At 44.6% G+C, this 26,511-nt stretch overlaps 4 protein-coding genes across 4 annotated transcripts; 2 read left to right on the top strand and 2 right to left on the bottom strand.

The window, feature by feature from the left end:
* Window positions 1-1,384: 1,384 nt before the first annotated feature.
* T265_01017 (hypothetical protein) lies at window positions 1,385-10,096 on the bottom strand (the record flags this gene model as incomplete). Its single annotated transcript, XM_009164932.1, has 6 exons — window positions 1,385-1,573; window positions 6,218-6,304; window positions 8,723-8,821; window positions 9,028-9,145; window positions 9,779-10,036; window positions 10,068-10,096. The coding sequence occupies 6 exons, from the start codon at window positions 10,094-10,096 to the stop codon at window positions 1,385-1,387; spliced, it is 780 nt and encodes a 259-aa protein (XP_009163196.1).
* Window positions 2,781-4,727, top strand: T265_01016 (hypothetical protein; the record flags this gene model as incomplete). The annotated part of the gene is made up of 1 exon (XM_009164931.1): window positions 2,781-4,727. One exon carries the CDS (start codon window positions 2,781-2,783, stop codon window positions 4,725-4,727), a length of 1,947 nt encoding a protein of 648 aa, XP_009163195.1.
* Window positions 5,176-9,474, top strand: T265_12699 (hypothetical protein; the record flags this gene model as incomplete). The annotated part of the gene is made up of 1 exon (XM_009164962.1): window positions 5,176-9,474. A coding segment is annotated over one exon (4,299 nt), but the record flags the coding sequence as incomplete, so codon positions are not given.
* Window positions 10,097-14,349: 4,253 nt separating the features above from the next.
* On the bottom strand, window positions 14,350-24,834 carry T265_01015 (hypothetical protein; the record flags this gene model as incomplete). Its single annotated transcript, XM_009164930.1, has 5 exons — window positions 14,350-15,009; window positions 16,070-16,401; window positions 19,713-19,812; window positions 23,222-23,518; window positions 24,747-24,834. 5 exons carry the CDS (start codon window positions 24,832-24,834, stop codon window positions 14,789-14,791), a joined length of 1,038 nt encoding a protein of 345 aa, XP_009163194.1.
* Window positions 24,835-26,511: the final 1,677 nt, after the last annotated feature.

Raw genomic sequence — 26,511 nt, 5'->3', positions numbered from 1 at the left:
ATGTTGGTTGAAAAATAGTCTTTTCTGTGTCAGGGATCTAATCTAACGAGTCATTCACAGTAAACTGAGTAGCGCTTGTAAATGGTTGTCGGTTCAGACACCTCTACTCAACTTTTCGACCGATCATCTAGGATAAAAATAAAGTAGCGGCGTGCTTAGACAATGCTTGCAAATTATGAACTTTGGCACGGTAAAAGGTTCAAGTCTATCAGTTTGCTACCTATCTGTTTCACTTTATGGTTACAAAACCTGACCGGGCATAAACAAGATAGAGATTTTCTGGCATTGGTGTCCGACAAACATTCTTAGATTACGTTTTCAGCAACGCGTGTCAAATGATGAGGTTCGCCGTCGGTATTTTGGCGTCGAACATCTAAACAACAGATTCGACTCCGATAGTTTGGCATACTCCTGGATGCCAACACAGACATCGTCCGAGATTATCTTGCTCTCAAATCGTGTAAGAATGGCGTTATCGTCAGGGTGGAGAAATAAAAATCTGGATCAACAACGTTAAGGCCGATGGTCAATGTCTGGAACAGGATATTTACGGCCCATTACACTGGAACCAATATCGGACCAATACCTGCGAGAGCCTTGCAACCGATCGCTACACTTGGGGGAATGTTTTCCAAAACTTGCCAGTTGGTTCCCAACAACAAATGAAGTATCATTGGCGCATCTGGTTCAATCTCCAGTTGTGTTACTAGCACAAATAATCTCGTTAACGGTGTCTTAAGTGCATTAGCCCTAGAGAAAGTGAGTTTACTTAATCCGTAGTCAGTCAGCATAACTCAGACTCAGAATGCAAGAACTAGTCACAACCGACAACAAACACCAGCGTACGGCTATTGGACGACAGTGATTTGCCGAAGAAGTGGATCAATATGAACGATCAAGATATGTTGAACTGGTTCGCCATCCTTACAGTGAGTAGATACCGCTGCGCGGATGAACACTAAATGCAGGCTGAAACGCGACTTACCAAGGACGCAGCCTTGCTTCTTTCTTGTGTAGATTCGGAACTCGGTTGAACTAATTGTGCGGACCCAGACATCCAGACCAGCTTAAAAGGAACGACTGGGTAGATTAATTTGTCCGTAGACCCAAACCTTCCTAGCAAGTCCCACAGTTTATTTCCTCCTCATATCTAGGGGTTGGGTAGAATTCACAAGCAGTTCTTAGAGCTGTTGCCTCCTTTCGCGTAAGTTATATTATACTTATTCTGCAAGATATATATATNTATATATATATGATCTGGCACCCATTTTGGAATAATCCGTCGCGTTGAATTGAACCGGGGACATCCGTGCACAATAGTTAACACCATATACAGCCTATGCTGAGTTGTATGTAAATCCGCTTTAAAGCCTTGCTTTCTTCATTAGGAAGACTGGAAGAAGAGCCATGCATTGAAGAAAATAGCTTGTATGCACCAGCACCACCGAGAATGCGACTGCGCCACGTTTGACTGTGTCTCTAGCCATTGATGTGTCCAGTCTCGGGGTCCATACCCAAGGAGACGACAATAATCAGCACAGCTGAGCTTTCTGGTAATGAATTTCATACTTTGCTGTCATTATATACGAATTCGCTGACCAAAATATCCAAACTAGTGGATGACTATGCAGAATATATATATATATATATATATATATATATATCCCCAAAACCCTTCTACTGCCACACCAGATTCATACAATTCATCTTGACTGATGAGGTCTTGTCCCTGATAGCGGCAATCAAACTTGATTTATCCTCCCGTCTAATGCTACGCTAATCATCCTCGAAAATCAAGGGACGAGGGTAAATATTGCGAAAATCATTAGTTGCCTAATGGTTCTGTGTATAGCACTAGGCTTATGTGTTTCCAATACACTTTTTCCAGGACAGTATTGTTGCACGACATGTGCTGGTATGAAGCGTCCAATCAGCCACACCCAAATCTCGACCGCATTCATTCCGTACGAAGAAACTCACAGCTGTTGTTTTCAATCACCAGTGTTTTTGAATAAAGCCGAATAAACCTTAGCAAACACAGCGCTTAATATAACATAAAATATTCGCAAATTTGCGAATAAACTTGAAACGATTACGGAAAAAGTAGAAACTTCAGATGACGTTTATCTGCATCCCGCCACACAACTGATATATTCGAATGCGTCTTGTCGCTCAGACAGTATTAGTACAATTCCTAGCTTTAATAGTAAGAAACCCCGATATAAATGAGTTGAATTTGGTAAGTTTCAATGTATAGACCGTGGCATTTGTCGTTTTGGTGTGCCCTCTTGGCGGCTCATCATGCCGATAATCATTTGATCAACAATCTGTGACAAGTTCTGTCATGACGATTCCACTTGTTACCAGATTCACCAACTGGCAGGATGGTTCATCATCCAGGATGTGAAAGGCATTTTAGTTCAACAGACCTGTTCAGTGGCATTTGTTGAGGGCAATGTGCCATTAAAACCATCGGATCGATCTCAATCAATATGTGTTCATATGTTTTCAGACAAGGCGGTATGCAGTGCAGAGCAGACCATCCTTCACAGTGTTTTATATAGACAGTGTGCTAGGTGATGCCAAGAACTGTGAGCTGCCTCTCAAGTCACAGCCGTGTAAAAACTAATAATGGAATATGTTGTCTGAACAAGAATTCCGCTATTCAGTGTACAAAGGAACACCTGATGACTTCAAATGTCTACCACTCACTACACGAAAGCAGCCAAGAAAGGAAGGCCTTAAGAGCATGGCAGCAATCGTGTACTGAATATGAAAGTATGCTAAGTAGCGATCTTAGCTGTTATAAATCAGTGGAGAACATTCATGGGTTACTGGGCAACAACGAATATTCCGATGAAGAAATACACGTTAGTTGTGAGGCAGCCGGAAGTAGAAATAAGGTCAACTTGGAAAATGTGACGCGGTCATCCCTATACGAAGTTTTAGGGGATGATAAAATTCCTGAATTTTATTGGCAGGCATTAGAAGATGCTGTGAAAAGGAGAACGAAGAGAACACCTTCGAAAGTGTCAGTTGATCCAAAGAGTACTTCAGTTCCTTCTCGGATGCCATGGAGGAATAAATACGCTAATTCATCGGAACTATTTGGCAAGCTTACCACGTGTTCTCCACGTCCAGGACAGCCAGTGCTATTTCAAAGTTCAAAGCCAACTGCACACCATACAGGCCGCAGTTTCACAGGCCGAATGCAACAGGACAAACAATGTACTAATCCAAGATCGAATTATTCTCGATCAGTTGGCTTATGCCAGAAAGCAGGTCCTCACGGTGAGGATTTGTATAGATCGATCTCGGCCACGCTTTCTACACAAGAAACTCGAACATGCGATTTACACACTCCTCCATCGCCATTGAGAAGCCTTACTCCACCTTTCTGTACCCCGAACACAAAATCATATAATTCATCGGATAAGCTGTCTCACTCAAAGAATAAGGACGTATCGGGTGGTAATGACAAAGTGTTGTCTAAGGGTAACATAAGTAGGCTCAGTCCAAGTAATAGGGATAAAGTGACACAAGATTTACGGCAATCTCCCAAATTCACAAATCCAACCAGATTAACAAGAACACTTCCTGCAGTTGTGGTGCGATCAACAGCACTCAAGACTGACTCATATGGAGGTCGACCGGCCATGACCAAGGATAATCAGACCCAGACGGATCCAGTTGCACCTAAAATTGAGACTAATCGACGACGAACCGCCAGATCTCCAATAGTCTCTGGTGATCAATCGATCAGCAGTACAGCTCGATGCTTCACGCCTTCAACCGTGGAAGACGTGAAAGTCAACCCAGAAAGCCAAAAGCATAAGAAACCCGTAGATTACTCAAATATAAGTTGCGGCAGATGTGTGTCACCAATGAGTGTGTCTCGAGCAAGTATTCTTGGTTTGCCCTCACCACTGGATAGATGGGATGATGAACCTTCCCCAACCTGGGAAAACCTAGAGACAGCGGACACCTGTCCACCATTGTCAAGCCCTAAACTGTCAGCGCTATCCCCGGCTCGTGCTCAAAATATATCTTACCCTTTGGAAAACGAACAAAGCGGTAAATGCGTTGGTATGGCGAAAAAGCTGTCGATACCGGGAGTGTACTCATCTAAAAGGTCTTATGTGAAGAAACCAGGTGGCACAATGAAAGCAATGGTCAAAAGGTCCCGGAGAACTTTTCGCATCAATTCTGAGACTTCAGCCCCCACCAGAAATACTTCTGCTCCGCCTGATGTAGCTAAAGATCATCCTACGGAAAATCTTTTTCAGTCGGCTCTGAAAAGTAAACATCCGGACAAAATGAGCCCATCGCAAAAATCACCAAGTCCGAGTTCTGATCGACACACTTGCAGAACACAAGATACACAATGCAACGGAGCTTGTTATCTTAGATGTTCAGTACCAGTTCTTCACAACCCTGTTTTATCACCAAGTTATCCGCTGTTTGCTTTAGCCTGTCCGGTCATGCCGTTTCTTACGTCCAACACACGCCCGTGCCACAGATGTCAAAATTTGTCCACCCTTCAAACGGACCTACATAAGTATGCTTCACAGGGTCTTCCCTCCTTTTGGTTCGACAGCCAAATACACAGAAATAGTGGACAGGCGGATTCAAAATCACCTTATCTTTCCAAAAGTGAACCTTTTTCATTAAATGACTCGTCGAGAACTTCGCGTATCCGCCGAAAACGGGAAAAGTGGAACTTTTGACCGTTTAAAATTAAAAAAAAACAGAATCGGGAATAGACAGAAAAAACCCTTAAAGTATTTTTGCCGTAGCCGAATCCTGAAAGACATACTTCGCTTGGTGGTCATTTTTGCGCGCTAACCTTGAGCCTATCGATCGACCGGAAATTTAAAAGAAACTGGCTCGGTTTTCATACTTTGCTTCATGTACACGATGCCATAATACTTGGCCTCGCTTCCGATCACTGTCAGCCACGACATTAAGGAGATTTAACTGGACGGTTCATCAGCCAGTATGAATTGGGTTGCATTTGCTTTAATTTACACTTAATTCTTCCCTCCTACGTACCTCTGATTTATGTTTAGCGTCAAGGCAGTTCGTCTGCTTCGGAAAGCAGAATGTTTTGCAATTCTTACTTAACACTACATCGGACGTGTGTATCCAAGTAGAGCTGAGCAGAAGACTCAAAATATGATTGAGGTATCAACTTCGAGGAAGTGTGGCAGGAATACCCCTTCAGAGGTGGAGTCGGCTAATTCTAGAAACTTCGGCACAGTGTCTTCTGCACTTGAATCATGCCCACATACTTATGGTTGCATAATCCTCCAGCAGTGGTTTGGACTGACTTGTTATGGCCAGAAGTTTGAGGAAGGAGCCCTTCTTGAACCTAATCATCCGAATACATACGAATTCCTGGTAAATTTAGAACAAGGCGCCAGCAACTTTAAATCGAAGTCGATGACATCCAAAATGATCTCACTCGCAGGTTTGCTACCGATCAAATATCACTCAACCGCCGAAAAGTGCATTGATGAAAGATATCGGCCTGTTGAACAGTCAAACAGACGACAACGTTTTGAAACTATGAACCGACAAATGTTATCTGGTATTGTATGGACTCTGTGCCTCTTACAGAACTTTTATGCACCGTTTATTAAAAAGTCACTATCAAATCACAACCGAAAGGTATATATTGATTACTCAAAGTTGCATTTAGATAAACAGATCAACTGCAATTCAAATGACAACTCTGACGGAGAGCTTTCACGACAAGATGACCTAATCAAAGTGAATTCAACCACATCAGCGAAAGGACAGAGTGTTCATTCCCCGCAGTCATTGTCGTTGGGTAGACGAGGTATGCAAGACACTGATAAGATTTTCGTCTCCACGTGTATTGTGATTGGGCCTGATGCACTGATTAATACAAGAGCTGGTAACAGTTTCGTGCCAGTCGCTCCAGAACTTGATGAATTTCGTTCTCCAAATATTCCGCCGGGCTGCACAGAAGCGTTACGAAATACGGCCGGCCCGACACCAAATCCGTGCAGTGCAATCCGCATAATAAGACATCCATCCACCAGAAAACCATGTGAAGTTCAGATGCAACGTCACTGCTGCCTCTGCTGTCATTGTAATATGATGAACCTACAGACTTTCGACCCAGTTGAACACTCTTCAGGAAATCGTGGGCTCACGGAAGAGCACGATCGAAATCGGGTTGAAAATTTACGTATGGCGGATACCAGAGAAAAAGGAAGTGCGGTCGCTTCACCATATCACCTTTGGGGTAAAACTGAGCTTCATAATAGGGAGCAGACTGAAAGCAAGATTAGTAGAAAACAAGATCCCGAAGATCGTCGCTCAAACGATTTAAAGCAATACAATCAATTTGTGAGGGAAATTCTATCAGAACAATCACATGAAACGATAAGAAAAACTCGGAATAAAGCTGAAAGGTCATCAATATCCTTAGGCAGCTCATCCCTGAAGAAAGGTGCACCCGTACGCCGAGAACCTTGCATATACAAGGTCATACCATACGCAGGGAGCAGCGAATTCGAATCACCAACTCAAGTGGAGGCTAAGTTTGGTTCAGATTCGACGACTGAAGCAAAAGCAAGTGAGACAAAATTTGCCAGGATAGAGAGGTCGGGGGTTTTAAAAGAGGTTTTTGTGGAGGTGGATCACGAAGTATCTGTGACCGAGGTGACCGGACCTATCATACAAAATGACTTAGTTACTCGGACGGAGAAAAATCGCAACAGTTCTCTAAATATTAATAAAAGCCTCGATGGGAGAGAGCAGGTACCAGTTGTTGCGGTGGAAACCGATCGGTCAAACATCATGGACGAACGAAGTGTTTTGACAAGCGTGGAAGCAGTTAGTGCAAATGCGTTGAACGAGACTTGTTTACCAGTGACAGCGGCTGTGCTGAGCGGGAACAGAAAACGTGTGAGTTTGCAACCGAGCTGTCGAGCAACCGAACAAAATTTCACGGAACCGTATAAACAAGAGACGCCATTACAGACTGATATTTTCGAAGCTGGAGGTCATTCCTTAGCTCAAGATGAGTATTCGATAGTAAAATCCAATGAAAGATCAGCAGTGCTTGTTCCTATCCAACAGCAGGAGAGTTCAGCCGATGTATCAGAACAGCCATTAGCTCTATCAAACACGAGGACTAGTCGAACGTCTGGTTACTCTCTAGATATTATAAGGATAGAGGAGGGACCAACCGGGTCATGTGATTTCAACTCAAATGATGGGCTGAAAGATGCAGCATTAAGTCTCAGAATAATGGTGGCCTCTATTCAACCTCAGGAGGCTCTGACACTGTTTTCAAATACTGAGGATGGCCATTCAAGATTCACACATGAGCGACACTCAGACCCCAGTCTACCTGCCACAAGCATATCCATCACATACCCTTCGGTGTTCCAAACACCAGGGACCGATCGAAGGAGTCATATAAAATTAGACAATGGACAGGAGTTGAAACAAATAGTATTGTTTCGAGCCGCTGATTCAACTCCCCAACAATTCCGAATAAGCTTGCGCTCCAGCCTAAGTCACCCTTCCGAAGCGAAAGATGAAGATGATGGGCATGCTCGTACGAAAGAAGCTAAGGAGTACCATGTTGGCCAGTTGAACTTTACGAAATCGTTCGCAAACGAGGGCTCAACGAATGGAAAAGGTTTATGCACGACTCCGATTGTAGCAACTGATAAGGACGCTTCTAGTCGTGCATCAATTGAAATAGCCCCATCAAGCGAGAATCTACGAAAGGTTAGCGAGGATCTATCCACTGGTTTGGTACTATCTGCCAATACCGCCAAACTCAGCATAACGCATTCGGAAGCGACAATATTAGACGTTTACATATACAATAGACAACAACCACAACAAAATACAATTACGATCGACCAGTTAAAACCACTACAAGAAGCTCAGTCGCAAATGATTCTAGACGTTCCTTTGCATGTCGGGATTTCATGTAGCGAAAAACTGCAATCTCAAATGTATTCTGCGCTAGAATTTGCACTTTCTGATGCATGGCCTGGAATTGATTTGCATCAGACGCCTAATCCTCAAGATGCTACAAACGAGGAATTCATTGTAACTGGAATGAAACTGTCGGAAGCGCCCATGTATCGGCGGCTTTCTAAGGAATCTCTAGTTGGAATTCCTGAGCGCTCGTTACTAGAAACATTAGACTTATACTCACCTATGAATCTGCCCATGATGTATGACGAGATTATACAAGATAGCGTGCTCCCCACACAGAAAACCTATTCTGCTTTAGAGTTTGCTCTTTCTGAGACCCGGGCAGGACTCGTGTTTGCTTCGTACCAGGAGTTATATCCTCAAAACTCTGCAAAAACCTTCTTACCAACAACAGAATCACTACGGGTAAGACGTTTGTCGGAGGCTAGTCTGCATGAACGAATGTCCAAAGAAACATTAGAGAGTATTCCGGAACAATCAGTGCCCAAGCAGTTGGGCTCCTCTTCACTCACCACGATGCGTGTTGATATCTCAAATGACGGAATGTTGTCCCTCCAGAGGAAGCATTCTGCTTTAGAAGTGGCACATTCCAAGGCATGGGCAGGAATTACACCTCACACACATCATCCTTACAAAGACACACCGGGGGCTTTCTCCTTGACAAGAGGAAAGTTTCCGGAAGATAATCTATCAGAGGCTTTTATGCATCATTCATTATCAAAGGATTCACTAGCTGAAATTCCTGAGCATCCGTTACACAAGCCATCAGATTCTCTTGCACCTGTGAGTTCTCCCACGCATGGACCATATGACTATGGCGGCAAAATGCCTGAAGATGAAAGAATGGGTATGGATATGGCCACAGTACCTAGCTCTGGTCAACAGAGTGACTTCAAACTTGTGCAGCAACAAAAGTTATGGGTTGCTGACCATGGGTTTGCACAGAATGAAGATGAAACTACGGAGATCAAGGCCCGGTCGGACAAGGAACCAGCAAAGGAATCTGATGCCGTTGCAGCTCCTGCAGTGTCTAACCAGTGGGATGAGCCCATACGCAGCTGTCATTGTCGCCAGCTCATCTGCACAGCATGTGGCTGTCGATTTCACCGCAGTAAATGTGGCTGCCTTAGAAGATCTAAGCTGCACTGTGATTCTATTAAAGTGGAACAAGCGTGCAACACAGCAGCATCTCATTCTCATAACCCCCCGATGACTAAGCTGCCATCCACATGTCGGTTCGGTGATCAGGTTCTTGTCGAACTTGGGTGCTGTCTTGAAAAATTCGGGTCTATTGATCCCAGCAAAGACCACTGTGTGGAGGCTAATTCGGGAAAACCGACGTCATCAATTCCGATACAGAGACGGTTGGTTTGCTTGTGCAGACCACTACCATGGTATCAGTGGATAAGAGAGCCTGTTGCATTCCCTGAGCTTGTATCAAGTCCAATTCGATCGGGTCGAAAATGCAAGCGAACTTTCCGATGACGCATCGAATTATATTTTCAAGTCCAGCCGTATTATTAGTTATCGCACTCTGGTGAAAAATGTTCGGAATGACTTTTTTGTGTATATAGCTTTCTGTTAATTTATGTTCTGTATCGCACTGATTTTTCATGACTGACTGTACATACGCGCTCGGATAGACCGTTGGTTTTATCCAATGGTTGTTTAGTACGCTAAGGCTGAGGTTGCTATTCCGTTAGTACTGAAGCAGGGAGCATGTGGACTGCCGAAAAGAGAACGACATTCGCTCAAAGGTTACCGAAAAGTCGATGAGTTTCCTAACCGACTGTCAACAGCCCGACAGTCCATCCCAAAAGGAACTGACACTGGTGGGAATACAAACAGCCATTTCATCATCATCACTGTCAGTTGTAATAACCGCGTACTCGTCGTACAGTGGTTGTAGCTGCCGCAGTTTCGTTCACCGATGGTTTGGGGGGGAGGGTTAGGTAGTTGTGTATTGCAGGCGGGAGCTGATAAATTTGTGCATAAATCCAGCACTGTCAGTGGGCTGTCAAGTGGAGAGGGGTTGGAAAAGGAGCTATGTATTAAAGGCAACAGATTGGACGCACGAGCGCCATTGAGAGCGCGACTGGGCCATGTCTGACAATATCTCTAGCCCTTGATGTGGCCCGTCTCGGGGTCCTCATCCAGGAAGACGGCAGTGACCAGCGCAGCTGAGTTTGTGGTAATAGCTTTCATACTTCGCTGCCAAGTCATTGTTTGGCCGCCTCTGGCTCTCTTCCACCCTTCACGTGGTTGTGCGAAAAGACCTCTGAGGCAGAAGGTATTCTGTCATGCGGGGTACATGTCCTAACCAGTGTGACCTATGAAGTGTGAGTAATTCATCTATCGCGGGAAAGTTCCTTTATTCCTAGGACCATCTGGTATATCTCAGCATTGCTAATCCGATGTTCCCATCAGACATCACCAGTGCTTCGGAGGCACTGAGAGCTTTCATATGTCCTCTACGCGTAGAGGCCATATTTATGCTCCATAAAGCAATATGGATCGCGCTGACGCGTGTAAGCTCTGCAATTGACAGAGAAATTGATATCACGTCGGTACCATGTGTCAGAGCTCTGTAAAACCTGCCTTGGCTTTCCCAACTTGAGTAACCTCATCTATGGTTTATTTTTTTAATTTTTGAGGAGCATGGTCACAAACGTAACACAAATGAAAGCGATGGATGTGGAAGGGCTAGAGGAAAACAGATAAGAGAGAAGTGTCCCATTCGAAGTTCCAGTCAGACAAGATGAACCCCAACAGGTGTAAGAATGCTTGGTATGGAAACACGCTAGTAAAGACCGACCAACAGTGCTGAATTCTCAAGGTGCGGTAAGCACTAGCACACTCAAGACTCGCACATTAGGCACAAACCGTCATACTGGGTTTGGTGTGAGAATCAATGGCAAGAATGTACACTCAACGCCATGTGCCACGCATAAAAGTGTTGTAAGTACCCAAAGAGCTCACAATGGCAAACAAACACATGTCACTTACTGTGATTCTTGGAAGTCCCAGTTCAATAAGAGCACTGGTGGACTGAAGAAAGCAGATCTGTCGACAAGAAATGATCATCGGCTGGTGGACCAAAAAGTTAACATGACAATCGGTTGCACGTATGGCTGAGATTATGACGAGGGAACACTCATCAGTACCATACTTCTGCTTCTTCTCATTCCACACAGCCACTCCGCGCCAATCCGATACTATGCTTACGTCTATTACAGTTGCTAGGTGCGCTCGTTATAATTGGGCTGCAAGGGAACCCGTGAAACGTCTCCGTCACCTGAGATACACCGTCTTTGAAGGGTTGAGAGAAACTCCACCGACGTCTTTCATCAAGCCTGAACTAATCGCTGTCCGGAAGCGCTACTAAAAGGACTGGAAAATATGCAACAAACTCGCCCGTTCCACGGCAAGGTCTTCTGGCCACCACGATCAACCCGAGCGCTTTTAAATCTCGTCCTAAATAGGCTGGATCGGAGCTGGATACAGCGGATAAATAACTGAGGAAACATCCGTTCTGGAAATACAACCCATTGATTCGAAAGAGGCGAAGCAACCAACTCTTGTAAACCGCGACCGCAAGCGAACTGTTTGCATGGGATTCCAAGAGTAACAGCGAAACCCACGCTTTGCTTAAACCAGACGCTACAGTCATCGGCCTCTGACGAGTAGGCCACTGTTTGACCGATGATTTTGTCAGGGCCACCAGATGATGATTCGTCCTGCTGTGGTTGCCAGTTAAATATCCGTCATCTGGTTTTGATGCTGATAGTCTATCGACCGGGAGAAAACAGCTCCAATCTCACGAACAGCGCGGTCTGCGCGTCACAAGACGGATATAAATTGTTAGCCAGGCGGAAGAAATTGTGACTTGTTGGGATCAGCGGACACCGTAATTCTTCACTCGGTCAAGATTATCCGTATGAATGGGGTGTGCGTCCATGAAAGTCATGGACGTGAAATCGACAGTGGGCTACCAAGCCAGCTTTCGATTAGCAGCACTTGCCACGTCCCTTGGACCTGAGTCTCTCCTATGTACTAGCTGGAACTGGTGCGGAGGCGCCAGATGTCGAAATTAATCATCACATTGAAACCAAACAGGTTGGTTAGCCTGCCTAGAGTTGCTGATCGCTTATTTTACCTAGACTGACGTTCGGGCTACCCAGTGGACACCAAGAGGAGGTGGTTCAGCGCGCCAGTCCACCGGAACTTATACAATTGCGCCGAAAAACAAATATACCTACCAATTCGACTGGTTCAACTGAAAGCACGAAGTTTGGGTTTGTTCCCATCCAGTCTTGCAACAGCACTTTACACTTTGCCGGTGTGAACCGTACACCAAATAGCGCGGTAGAGTTATTTACGGTTTGAAGACAAAAATATCGCCCGCAGACTCAATGTCTCGGGAGCATTTCCACCCTGCACGTTTCAGATGCAGGCAGAGAAATTTCAAGCATCACGTTAATAACAAAGTCGAAAAGGAAGAGCGAAAGAGAACAGCGTTGTCTTACACCACTAGACGTGGTGAACTCTATACTCGTATCACATAAATTTGGAAGGAACTCCGCTGATCGCGATACATCGCCACAATTTCCGGCGACAAACACAGTCGAAAGCAGCCTTCAGATCAAGAATAACGACCGACTTGGGACGTTTTGGCGCCGTTGAAGAACTTGAGCAAAACAATACCAGAGTACCGTTGCAACCCAGTACAACACTCTCATCGCATACAATATTTCCACAACGGGAGACCAGGTACAAAAATGAGCCATCGCACTTACTTTTCACAATAGTTTTAGGGAAATTCAGTTGGATGTGTGGTTCCATCATATTCTTCAAAGTTTTCCGACAAAAGGGTGGAACTTTACACCTTACGATCCTTTTCGCAGAATCTGAACAATCCGCCAACCCCTTCTGACATTCTTATGATCCGTTGTTACTCGTCACGGTCGCGCATGGATGACACCAGTCAACCGGGTTTTATTCTTACATGTCTTATGGATTTGTACTTCCATTTATTCAGTCTTGTATGGATGTCGTCACGACCGCCATGTTCTGAAGTATCGAATTGCGTGACAGTGATTATCACTGGCATACCCCGCATAGCTCACATCGGTGCAGCGCAATCTAATGCGCTGGCCACTTTAGTGGTGATCTCAACATATTCCATAAGGCCCAAAAAACGAAACTGCTGTCAATCAGTCTCTTCACTTTGAAAACGCGTCAAGATATGGCTCTGTATCACATTGAATTGTCCTATACATGATAAAGGTTCGAGAAAGCCACAGATTGCTCGCATGTCTTATCAGTAGTATGCGTCGTTACACAGGTAACTCGGGTGCGTTTCTTGGTTGTTGATCTGTTCGCCGAGCTTAGCAGTTGGAGCGCAAGAGTTTCATGGCCAGTAGAGGTAAAATCGTCATTGCGGAATTGAATGGGTAAATTCCTCTTCTGCCCGTGTTCATGTAGCTTCTAGACAATATCTGATAGCTCTAAGGCAATTGGTTGGTCCAGGGGGTCTTCACGTAATTTCCTTGAGGATCAAAGTTGCGTCATGGTTTCAAACCGCTGGACCTAGTTGGTTCGTTCAGGGCCTTTACCTTGACAGCCCCGTCCCCCTGTTGTGATTAGGCCGTTTCTTCTTTGCTTTGCGCTCTGAATTCTTTCCATTTGACTGGTTGATTGAATGGCCTTCTAGACAGAGGACATCAGTTCAATTGAGACAATGTTCGAACACTTGCCGAAGCAAGAACAAAACACGAGCCAGAGTTTGCTGGATGAAAAGCAGTATGGGTACGGGTCTGTCAAACTGAAGGCGTCCAAAACAAATTACGTGAAGACCACCCGAGGACAAACCAATCGCTTTAGAGACACGAGATACTGCTTAGAAACTATATAAGCACATGCGGAAGATGGATTTACCTACTTAATCCCGTACTGACAACGCCACCTCATTTGTGATTCAACTGCCAAGCTTGTTGAAAAGATTAACAACCATGATAAACTGGGTTGGGACAGGCTGCCAAAACTGTGTTGCAGTGCCGCTGTGCAAATAGACGAAACCGAACTATCGAAGTTGCTTTAGAGTGACAGCAGGGTCGGGAACGAGAGTTACAGTGAATCAAGTTTTTCGTGAGTCAACCAGTCCGAATTTTCGGCTGTTACAGGCCGAAACGCACATGCTAAAAAGCAGTTCAGACGATTTGTTTATAGTATACGTTCCCGTATGCTGCAACGCTTAAGAATGAGCGGTAGTCAGACAGTTCAATGGAGTGGGGTTCGGAGCTACGCTTAAAACCTGTACTTCAACTACCATTAAGTTCCAAAAAACGGTCTGAAGCGCTTAGGTTCATGTGTGACGTTTTGACTGCATCGGTTGTGAAGCAACATATGCATTGCTGATGACTCGAACACAGGGATGATGTAACCGGAAGGATTGTGGGTAGTAAAAGAAACGGGAAGATTTGCCAGACTAACGAATTCCTTATCTGCTCACAAGTAATAGAAACAATACCAATAAAAGGTCCAACATGCGGACCTGCCCAGCTATAAGAGTAAACAGGCAATGAATATCACTTTCCAAACGAACGAGTCAAATGGAATGAGAACTGTGATCTCAGAGATCAGGCAAAACACATTTGGTCGGGAAGACAACCAAAGATTATGAATAATTGAATCTCAGAACAAGTGAACATCAAAAATCTCATTTCACCCAGTCAACAAAGTCTGAATCGAACAGCCAAAATGCGATGTCCACAGACGACAGTTTCGAAACAGCATATTAGGATGGACACGATACAGGTGTGCCGCCTTCATCGGTAACGCAGCCCGACGACCGCTCCATGTTTCCCGCTGGCACACTAAGGTCCCACAGTCCATATTTCCGTCCCGGTTCGGTTTGCCACAGACGCACAGTACCATCCTCACTACCACTAGTGAATACGTGACCATCCGGTGAGAAACGCACACAGTGAACTGGCCCAAAGTGCCCTTTGCACGTTTCTGAAAACAAAAAACACAATAGTCTGGTTTATAGGTAACCTTCGGCGAAGGGACAAGGTTTTCATGTTATGAAAGTGTGGCGCAAAATAACATGGAATCATCACTGAATGCAGCGGCGCTTAGGTTTCGATATAGACCGGCAGCGAGATCACTGCTAAACACAGAGATACAACATTCCGTCCAGTGTGTTATGCAACAAACCTATGGGTATAATCTGTGGCTCATCTGTCCACAGTCAGTAAAGAAAACACACCGGACATCGTGGGCGCTGTGATACTGTCTCATCAATCAAAGCACGTTCCAAATCCGAACGGGGTGCAAGGACACAGTACGTATTGTATGCACAGAACGCTAATTGAGGATGGACTCTAACCACAGGCCTCCTGCGTACAGAACGGATGTTCTAATTAGTTTGGAAAACAAGCCACCGTGATTTAGATGCCCGTGAACTAACAATATCCCGCATTTTATAATCCGAGGATTTGTACTGCGCTTCGTAGTACAACGTTCCAAAATACGTGTTTGGGCACCTTACACTTTGGAATTTCGATGGTCTCTTACGAAGATTTTCCCCATCTATCAGATAGCTTGTTGCGGATATCAATTTGGATAACAGTTTCCCAAAGGAAGACCGTGAAGCAAGAGAAAACAATCAGATGCTGAACATTCTATTGTGAACTCAACACCGTTTGTGCATCCCTCAAGACGGCAAGAAACGACGGGAGTTGACAGTGACCACTTTTTCATCTGCAATCATTGCACAGATATCCTAATCATGTGGAATCTCAAGCATTTAAAATGGAGTACGTCATCGCTCCTAGAACTTCGTTCATTGTCTATCATACTTTGTTTCTAGATCCACTTTGTGCTGTCGAAAAGTACACCTACTCTTTTCGAAGTCCTCTGAGGTGAAAGGATCAAAATTAGTCTATCTATTGGGCCTTGATGGAATTTGACGTGTAAACTATGTGTGAAAAAAGCCAACTAAACAACCAGCGATAACAAATTTGTAGACAGGAGAGAGAAGATAGAGGAGATGGTGGCACACATGAGAACATACCAAGGATTTCCCCTGTGGTTCGATCGAGGCGGTATATGTAGTGGTCCTCACCACCACACACGAGTGTGTTGTCAGTCGGATGGATACTGACTGAGTTCACGTTACACGGTAAGTTAAACGACGCTACTGGATCTGGGCTCGCGGATGTATTTCTCCAGTCATACAGGTACAAATGAACGGCAGCGCCGGCCGCTACAGATGCCAAAGTCTCACCGGTATGTTCGTCATTTGGATGGTGAAACTGAAAATCCTTGACTGCAAGGCCACAAGACCTTGACCAGCAAGGGGCGTTGATCACTGGATTTTTCTTCCGGTCCTTCAAATCCCACAACCTGGTGAGTGACAAATCAGGAAATGGTTATCTGATGATATAAGTGAAAGATGGAGCAGCTGGTATACCAATTTCAGGTCAGCATACTGTAGCAGGAACGTAGTATTTGTATCGGTGGATTAGATCGACGTGCGTTGTTAATGATTTTGCCTCAAATAGTCACTAAATGATTAAAGTAAACCGTACCTCGGATCAATTGGCCCACTAAGGACACTAAAGACAAGAAACAACTGACCGAAGTCGACAGACCTTTCTGAAGGAAGAAGCATTTCTTACAGACTGCGGAATGGTGGGACAGGCAAAATCTATCACATAGTAGGGTGATGAACGTTCGCAACCAATTAGAACCGGGAGCCAATTGGTTCAAAGACAGCATCGATGCCTCGAGGAATCACATGTTCATTTATGAAGCCAGCTTATCTCATCTTAAAAATTGCCTGCCGATAAAATTAGCGAACGTGATAAAAATGGCCAAGGATTCATGGACCACGCATTGCGGTAGACTGATCAGTATGAAAATCTCCCGTTTCAGCTGTACCGAAATTGTCACACTTCACGACCACATACATTAGGTTTGTAGCGGATCTTACGATGAACTATGTTAACTAGAAGTTGTTTTTAAACCAGTTTGATGAATACTACCGGCTGTAGACTCTGACCCAAAACTGTATTTGTTCCAGATAGTCTAGTTTTACCAACGAGACGACAAGAATAGGCGGTAAATTCCACCAGCGGCAGTGTTGCTCATATGGACGTTGAAGCAACCTAGCTTTCTAACTATCCATCCCTGGTCCAGTGGTCAAAACGACAAGATAACTGGGGGTCGCCTGTGATTACAACCGACTGTTCATCGGTTCCATCATATATCTATGGTGGCGACCTTCACTACTAGTTCAGTTCCAAGTTGTTGATAATCTAGGTGGCATCAGTAGAACTCTTGCGCAAGAAACTCTGGTGTATGGAACATCATCCATGGATGTCATTCAAGTAAGCTGACCTGTTCACACGGAAATCTACCTTCCATCACAGACTATATTCACAAGATCCGACCTGGATTCTGAGTCAGGCTATGAACCACAGTGACCGCACAGTACAATCAGCTCTCTTAGCTTTCGGCTTTTCTTGAGCGAGAATCGGGCAAAGATAGTCCACAAAATGAATCTCCGTGTGGGTATCTAGAAATTATCAAACACCATGACAATGCCAGTATTGGCTACATGCGGTAATCCAGAAACAAATCCATCGACATGATTAGATAATATGTCACATCTACAGAAGTCACATTCTCTGTACGCATTGTACAGTCGAATAGGTGGGTACTTTGCATGTGAGAAAATGCGGCAGGCTATCAGACGCAGGTAGCGAATATTCGGCGTCAAATGAACAATTAGGGAACAATTTTACAAGACAACTAACAGTGGTGTGCTGAGCTGGAGGCTTGGAATACACCTAGTAATATTTGTCGCAAACTAGTGATAAAAGCTTTAGCAGATATCCAGGAGGTGGAAACAGTAGCTGAAGAAAGGGAATTACAGCCGCTACGGATGGCTGAAAGCAATATGACCACCAAAGCACGTTAAACGACAAGAAGACTGTGTTCGTGCCGTTCTGTCTTGATGTCCCGGGGACCGGTAACCTTATGTGGAATAGTGCCTCCGAACAAAGGGTCGATCCGTGCATGCCTCATCGCATCTCCTTTTAGCGTCAACATCAATACAGCTCGCTAAAAGATTTCCACACTCACGCTCAAAAGTTCTGAAACAACGCTGGAGAGTGAAATCCGCTTGCAACAAAAACAGTTATTTTACAAACGACGGATGACCTTGAGATTACAGAAAACTTGTTCTACAACCTACAACCCGTTGTTCACATAAATTGATTTCACTTCTTGTGCGGCACACCAAATTGTATATCAGGACTGGAAGCGACATGTGACGGAGCAACTGGGGACAAACGCAAGACAGTCTTATAGTTAACTGCAGCCTCATCGTTGTCTTGTTAACTATACTGGTTCCTCCAGGGAAAGCCCTCTGAAAAACAGGTTAATCCCAAGGAGAGTCCGCTGCTAACATTCTCTGCCAAAGATTCTATGAGGTGTTCCATTCCAGGAGAGGCCACCCCGATCTTCTTAGATAGTTCACAATTATAAACACAAAACGGGGGCATCAAGATCCACATCACAGCTGTGAAAGGCATCCATTGTCCGGCACGAGCAAACGCACATGCGGTTTCCGAAAGGTCTGGAACCTGTTTAATCAAATTAACCTAGCTGGACGATTCAAATCTTGAGATGCATTGTCACCGCCCGACACATCGAGTCTTACCTCAAATTTGAATAAAAAATATGGGGCTTAGGTTTCTCCTTCCCAATACTACTCCTGTGGCGTCATTAATCACGCACTAGACGCCTATTGTAGTGCTCATGTACTAGTTGCTGGTTTTACTGAATGATGGGAAATGGCAAAGAGAAGATACAGGTGACCTTCCGAGTTCAGATGGAATTTGGATGCATCCCTAGTTTGTCATTGTATTGTCAAAGTCTGCATATGGTATTGTTCCCGGAAAGGCGATTAAAACTGGTGTCACAAAACGCGGTGTTAGAAATTTTACCCTGGAGCTCTCCAAGTGTTAGACTAAAATGGATGATTAAGTAAGATTTCGTGGCCGGTGATCAGATAACTCCGAAAGTGAAAATTCCGACAGACCTGTATTGGAAAACAAGACTCAAAAAGTTGGGACCGTAGATAACATCCTCGTAAAATAACCAGCCCACCAAACTAACGGCAATGACTTTTGGTGAAGATTGGAAAAATTCATTACGAGTCGTACTGATATGATACCAACTAAATAAAAAAAAACTGGATAGTTTGTCAAGAAAATATCACCGCACGATTCTACTTTTTTCGATTTCTAACACTAGTGTTGAACCAAACGGAGTCTGGAGTCCAAATGATCTTTTCTCTGTGGTGACTGGCCTTCCGAAAAGTTGCTGTATCCCAGTGGACACGACCAAGACCGACATGCATCATATTGTAACCCTGTCCTTGCACAGTAAAGTGGTAGCACTCAATGAAATGGAGTCAGAGAGTTACGAATAAAAGATACCCTCTTTGATTATGAGCAAGAACGAAAACCTTGAGGAAAGCTGGGTCCACTAGTTCTACTCCGGACCATGCTCGCTCGTGATGAGTTGAGTGAACAGATGCAGCGATACCGAAGCACACATTCAAATATGGGACGCTGTAAATGAGTAAATCAGAAATATCCCGTAATGGGTTAGAGCGTGATGTTTGGTCAAGCTAATATGCTTACTTGATTGTTGCGTCTTCCGATGCCGTGAGTAAATGACGGTCTCCATCACACCAAAGAGTTCGTCGGAGAAATTCATCATGCGCTTGCAGTTGAATGAGAGCTAGGAATAAGACATACGAAATGAAAAGAATTTTCAGCGGAAATTTTACCTTGTAAGTGAAGGCAATCTGGGCTGAAAGGCCGAGAATCTGTTCCATCCTTACTAGTACAAGTACTCAGTCAACTACAGAAAGTTTCGAACTCTCGACCTCCTAGCTAGTAGCTGAACAGTTAATTGTTTGGGTTCGAGCAGCATTCAGTAGTATCATCAACTCGCACCTAGACAGGAATTGCCAGTTTTGTTCAGTTTTAGCATTAAAGTTATGGAGTAGTAATCTGTGGTGACATCTCTTGGACAACGAAAGTGAGAGGATGGGAGACACGGAGTATGCGAACTGACGCTCATCATCATCATCGTCATCATCAATATCAGCTATAAGAACCGTGTACTTGCCGCAGTGGCTATAACTGCCACAGTTTCGTCCACCGACGAGTTGGGGAGGTGGAGGGGTAGCTGCGAATTTTAGGTGGGAGCTGATATATTGGTGCGTAAATATAGGTCTGTCAGTGGACCTGACGCTAGGGTGTATACTGGTGTAAAGACTTCGCAAGATGATCGAGACCCAGTGGTGAATAGTACCTTGAATGTTGCTCAGCTGACTATACCGATACTTAGGTCGTTCGAGGGAAACACTGTCTGGTCATTCGCATGATGAAATAATCTGTTTGACATCCAAGAACTACAGGCGTAACCCAACGGCGAATTCCTAGAACGGTTCTGCCACTACCTCGCTTAACTGCATTTCGAATCTTTAGAATACGGTTGTTTCAATAAACCCTTTCGAGAGTTCCTCTTTTACCATTAGCAGAGTCGAAGGCGTGAAATCCAAATGACAGACATTATGTTGGATTTTAGCCAGTCTATCAGTCACATGACAGACCAGGTACGTTTTGGCACTCAGCTGTTTCTTACGAGCTTGAATGAACTAATATCCGCTCTATAGTGTCAAGCCATCAACAGACTGAGAAGCCCTTGGTAGATAATTCTAGATTGGAATCAGTCACATCATGGAATACTGCGTCGCTGGCTGACAACCATGCAATAATGACGCCGCACGATACCGTTAGCTAGGTCCCACCACATGCTGAATACAGCGGGGCGAGTAAGCGAGGACATATTGCTTCTTACACATTCACATACTCCTTCTCCATTCTATCGTGTTAGCAATATTAATCCCTGTAGATTCCAGCATCATAAATGACAGCTCTGTCTTCGTCCACTTAGTGGCGACTTCAGAGCGTTCATCAGTTTCAGACACCAGGAAACCAATTTGAACACACCGAAGCCCATTACACTGAGCTGTCCTTAATGTTCGAACACCAACCCAGCTAGGATAACGAGTTGCTCTTGCTTGTGCGCTGGATTCGATGTGCACTGATTCATGCTGTCCGTCAGGAACAAAAATCCAGGACGCGAGTACTGCAATTAGGACGATTGCCCATTTCTCAGCGCCTGATTCCGACCTCCATTCACGACAGGGAAAGCCCCAAGAACAGAGGTATATGTGTATATGTCATAAGGCAGGTCTACTAATAGCACGACCGAGTGAGAATTTTTATCAGAAAATTCGCACTGAGTTGGAAGTTATGTGCAAGGTGACACGGCAAATTCAATCTAGTGATAGATATCGTTTCTGCACGTAACCGGAAAGCAAAACCTACGAACCGTTGTGAATGCAGTCATTCACATCGTGGGCTTATTATGAGCCATTCGTTCAGTAGCTGGTAACGCCGGTTCGATATCCCAATCTCATTGTCAGTCACGTGGCCCTCTGTCAACGAAACGCTTAACTCCAGTCCATGTTGGCGTCAGTTAATTTCTTGTATTCCCAGACTTCAGTTCAGGAAGATATGTCTTACACACAAACATAATTAAGTAAATAGACATGTGGTTGCAAAAAACAAAAGAAACACTTTCTAGGTTAAATGACGCACCTCACAGTCGAGCGTTATATACGGAAGTGAACGTTTTGCCGCACTACTGTCAACTAGGAATGTGTTCTCTGAATCATCTGTCACAGATGGTAGTTATAAATGATTCATCTCTTGTCACGGTGACCTATCTAAGCTAGCAACCGATAAGGACAATTTTAATTTTTAAAGATAAGGCTCGAATGATAAGATATGGTGAGAGAAGTATAAGGATGAAAATTCATTGCTCAGAAATTGGATACCACGCCTAGTGTGTTGTGGATAACGACAGCGTACTTCAACGATGCACTCCAAACCCTTCGGTATGAATAGCTTTATGACAAAGAGAAAGCTCGTAAGGTCGTGCGTGCATTCCAGGTCAATAGGACAGTTTCCTAAGATACCTCGAACATCTGGTTGCATGGACCAAGTTGATGCAAGTGATGAAGTCGGGGACTGAAATGGCACAGGGCGAACACAGAAACCCTAATCTATAAGGATGGTTTCAATAACAGGCCGCGACAATCAGTGTGACGGGCTTAAAGAAACACAGTCACTATTCCACTAAAGATCTCTACCGGAGATGCGTAGCAGTTTACAATTCAATTGGGTTAACGGGGGAAGACTGTAATGATATGTTCCTGCAGCTCATCCTGCTGTACGAGTAAGAAAACAGCCAAATGAAAAACGAGGCGGCCTTTGTGCAGCACACGCAGTTGAAGCGGAGCACGATGCAGAGAAGAGCCTCTCATCAAAACCAAATTCGCGTGTAAATAAAAGTATTCGTCAAAAGCTGTCCAATTTGGACGCAAGTAGAACATGGATTTGGGAGAAACTCGGAGACTGCGCTTACTTGATGAGCCCCAAGAAGGGTAAAACAGGTCGTGGATTGTCAGAGTTTTCAGCAAATTTACGAGTAGTGTGTTACGTTTATATAGTGTACTGCGATATCTCGAATATCCTACCAACTGAAAAACGAGACGACCTGGTACAGCGCGTACATTTGAGGCGGACCACCATAAACGGTAGAATCAGGTGGTTTAAATTGGGTTATCTATTAGAAAAAAATCGTGCACGAATGAGAGTAGTTGCTGAGGCACACTAATCTCCTGAGGCTGAGGCTATTCCAGAGACAGCTTTTAGTCGGTCTTTCCAGGTGTTCCCCACCGGAATGGTTCAAAGCGATACGCAATTAGCAACACATGTTCCTTCTCTTAAAACTAATCTAAATCGTTTGCAATTATAGTCCCAAAAATGACTTGCATTATTGATTTTATGAACGAACACCAACGAGCGAGGAAATGAAGCCTGTGGTTATGATCCAAGGAGATGTCGCAAAAGATGTCAAATAGATGACAGGAGAAGTTGTGTGTGAAGTGGCACATTGCTTTTTATTGATTAAAATGCACAGTCTCCCTAGACACTGTTTCAGTCAAGCAAAAACAATAAGAATAGAGCGCAACAGTGTCTGACGGGAAAGCAGTGGCTAGGAAACTCACGTTTTGTGGGTGCTATCAAATCGTAAACGGAAATCTTTTTCGCATTATTGGCAGTAGCCAAGAAGGCGCCAGAGTCAGTTTTACTCAGATCTGTGCAACGAACAACGTGTTCTTCCGTTATGGATAGTAGCTGTTGACCGGATACGGTGTCCCAAAGTTTGGCCGTAAAATCGGCAGCACCAGTGGCAGCTTTGGTAGCATGTGCGTCAAGAACACAAGACCAAACGGCGCCTTCGTGGCCCAGAAACGTCCCGATCCAATCGCCTGTGTCACCGCGACGCAGAATTGCCTTACAGTCTGTAAGGAAAAGTGAGTATGACGGAGGCGCTGAAATGGTATGGGAAAATCAGTGCAAGGAGTACGAGACAAAAAATCCGAACTTTGCAAAAGGTGTGGCAGACAGCCGACTATTCTGCTGCTAAGTTGGGCAAAACACACGTGTAGTCACATGTCAGAGAGTTGTTACACCTTAACACGGCACAATTCTGCCTGCAATCGAAAGATACATCATCTTCCTGAGTGGGTAATTAACAAGCCGAAAACCTAGATTCATCCAACGTGAGGCACTAAGACGGATTGGAACACTGTAAAATCTCTATTGGGAATGTGCGGCAGTGTGCGATTCATTGGATTTGAGGAGATTTCGAAAACAACCTACAAGAGTGTTGTTGAATATCCCGCGGCATGTTTCTGGCCTAAAGCCGCTATAAAATGGGACAAAATCTTATTGGGACCTGATTCACCCGAAATTGCACACAGCCAGCAACTACGTGTTTCAAGTTGTATTTCTGAAATTAGGAGGCCCGTTTATTAGGTCTGAATATAAAAACAGACTGACAGAAAGCTTAGTTGGAAGGAGGCTTTATTCCACTGTATCGCATGGATCATCTACCGTGGATTACTTAGTCGTCTGAAGTACATTGTAATCAGTCCAGATCTCTCCACTGAAAACAATTAAGTTAGGCACAACCGCTTGGATTTGCTTATCTTTCATTAGCTCGCTTGCCTCTCAACTCTTTATTTGTTTGCCATCCGTTAGCAACTGAGAACTGGAGGGAACTTAGTGGTTAAGGAGCAAACTTACTAAGCGCAAGGTCAACGGTTCGGATACGACTTCTGCATTTCGATTGCTCGTCTAGACCTTGGCAATCCGACAGTATCTACGGTTTCGGATGATATGATGGCTAGGCACCGGAAGGGTGCTATAGTTCGATAATTCATCCATTCCTTCTTCATCATTTTACAAGGAATATTCGCCGCTATCTGTCATGGCCCTGTAAGTCTCTAAGCGTAACAACTGATTCACAGAGCTTTTTGATATTAAGACAACCGACTCATATGGTACTCCTTCCTTTTGAAGCAAATATGAAAAACCAGAACATACTTTTAGTTACTCAACTGGCTGCAGATATCTAGCTAAGATATAGAATATCGAAATATGTAAGGGGTCAACGAAATCAGGAACAACATGAATTCTTTTAAATGCTGAACTCGCCCTTCGCTGCCGTGATGAACAGTGTGCCACAGTCCGTTTCCACGCTAAAGTAAATATCCACAACGGGCCGCGTGTGCCCAGGACAGGAGATCGGAGCTTGTTTAATCGCGGAAGACATCGTAGGTGTGCGAGGTATCAGGATGCAGTGGGAAAGTGTTTGGCTCCCCGATCAACAGTGGCTAAAGTTGGTGAAACAGCACAGAACGGTGTAAGAATAGGATTATTCGGAAACCACAACTACTGCTATCGCGTTTCAAAAATGGTTGGGTTATTCATTTCAGTTTGGTCAATACTGATAAGCTAACTACCAAACGCAAACTAGTTATCGCCACTACTTCCGTTCATCGACAGTGAGTGGGAAAGATGAGATACATACATAATCACAAATCCTAGTCATCACCAACTGTGAACTTCGTACTTATAGTGCAGTGATTACAGCTGCCAAAGTTTCGTCTGCCGATGACCTGGAAAACAGTACTTGGTAGCTATTCACTAACAGCAGTAGCTGACGCGTGAATACAAGAGTAACCGGGGCTTTTCTTTGAGGAAGTCGGAAACATAGGCTATTAGTTGAATGCGATAAATTGGAAGCAACCACGCCAATGGGCGCGTATCTCGGAAGTGTCTCTGACTATTGATATGTCTCTCTTCTGGATCCCTATCCAGGAAGAAAGTAATGATCAGCGCGGCTGAGTTTGCTGGTAATGAAGTTTGAGCTTCGCCGCGAGGCCGTTGCTTCCCCCCTCTGGTTCGTTTCTACCATCAGCGCGGTTGCCCGAATGGGCTCTCCGAGGAGTCCACTGTATGACAAACGAAGGTGACCAAGCCGACACAAATTGTGGAGTGCGGTCAGCTCATCCATCACATGAAAATTATTTCCCCTGAAGACCATTTGACGTACCTCAGGATTGCTGACGTCATGTTCCCACCAGATTCGGGAAATGCTCGGGAGACACCGATGGTAAAACACTCAACTTTTAACCTCCTCACTGCACAGTTATGAAACATAACAATATGGGACGCACCGCAGCATTCTAAAGCTTGGCCACTTGCAGATAGATTGATGTCACGCCCGCGCGACAGGTGATTGAGGTTGAAAATTTGCTCTGGATTTCCCGATCCGGGTGGAAATATGGTCCTTCGCTAGACCACTGGGACCGACTAGGTAGAAAAAACCTGCCTACTAACTCAACCGGCACATCCGCAAGCCTACGGTTCGCGCTCAAATCCACTCGGTCTCGCATCAGCATCTCACAAAGCAAATCGCGGAGCATAATTATTTGGATTTATTAGTCTGTATTACCATGAAAACAGATCCAAGGCGTACGTCGTCAGGATGCTGGGTATTGGTGAGCGAACGCACTAGGGGCACTTCAACCCCCCATGATCATATCGATGTCGAAGTTGAGTAGGAAAGGTGTAAGACAAAAACAAATGAGGTAAACTCAGATAGAAGCTTTTCGCGAACCTTCACGCGTCCACGGGAATTAGCATACAGCACTTTGTGTAGAGTCAAGAATCGATGGGGGGTGCCTTTGCTAAACAGATATTGCCATGGAGCTCGACGATCCACAACGTAACAGTAAGCCTATAAGCCATGAAGGACGAGAACTGCTGGTTTCTGGAAACAATGTCGCAGTTCCGGAATATGCCAGGGGATGGATATGTGATCAGCTCACCCTACTTCAGGGCGAAATCCTATTAGTTTTCAAGTTTCTCCTTGTTTAAGTAAACCTTCAAAGAATAAAGCCAGAGAGCCACACCTGCCAGGATAACGTCACGATGGTTTCCAATG

This window comes from Opisthorchis viverrini, assembly GCF_000715545.1.
Source record: "Opisthorchis viverrini unplaced genomic scaffold opera_v5_10, whole genome shotgun sequence".
In the NCBI taxonomy this organism is placed as follows: domain Eukaryota; kingdom Metazoa; phylum Platyhelminthes; class Trematoda; order Opisthorchiida; family Opisthorchiidae; genus Opisthorchis; species Opisthorchis viverrini.
Note: the sequence above shows the minus strand (reverse complement) of the source record. Positions and strands in the feature narration are given on the sequence as shown.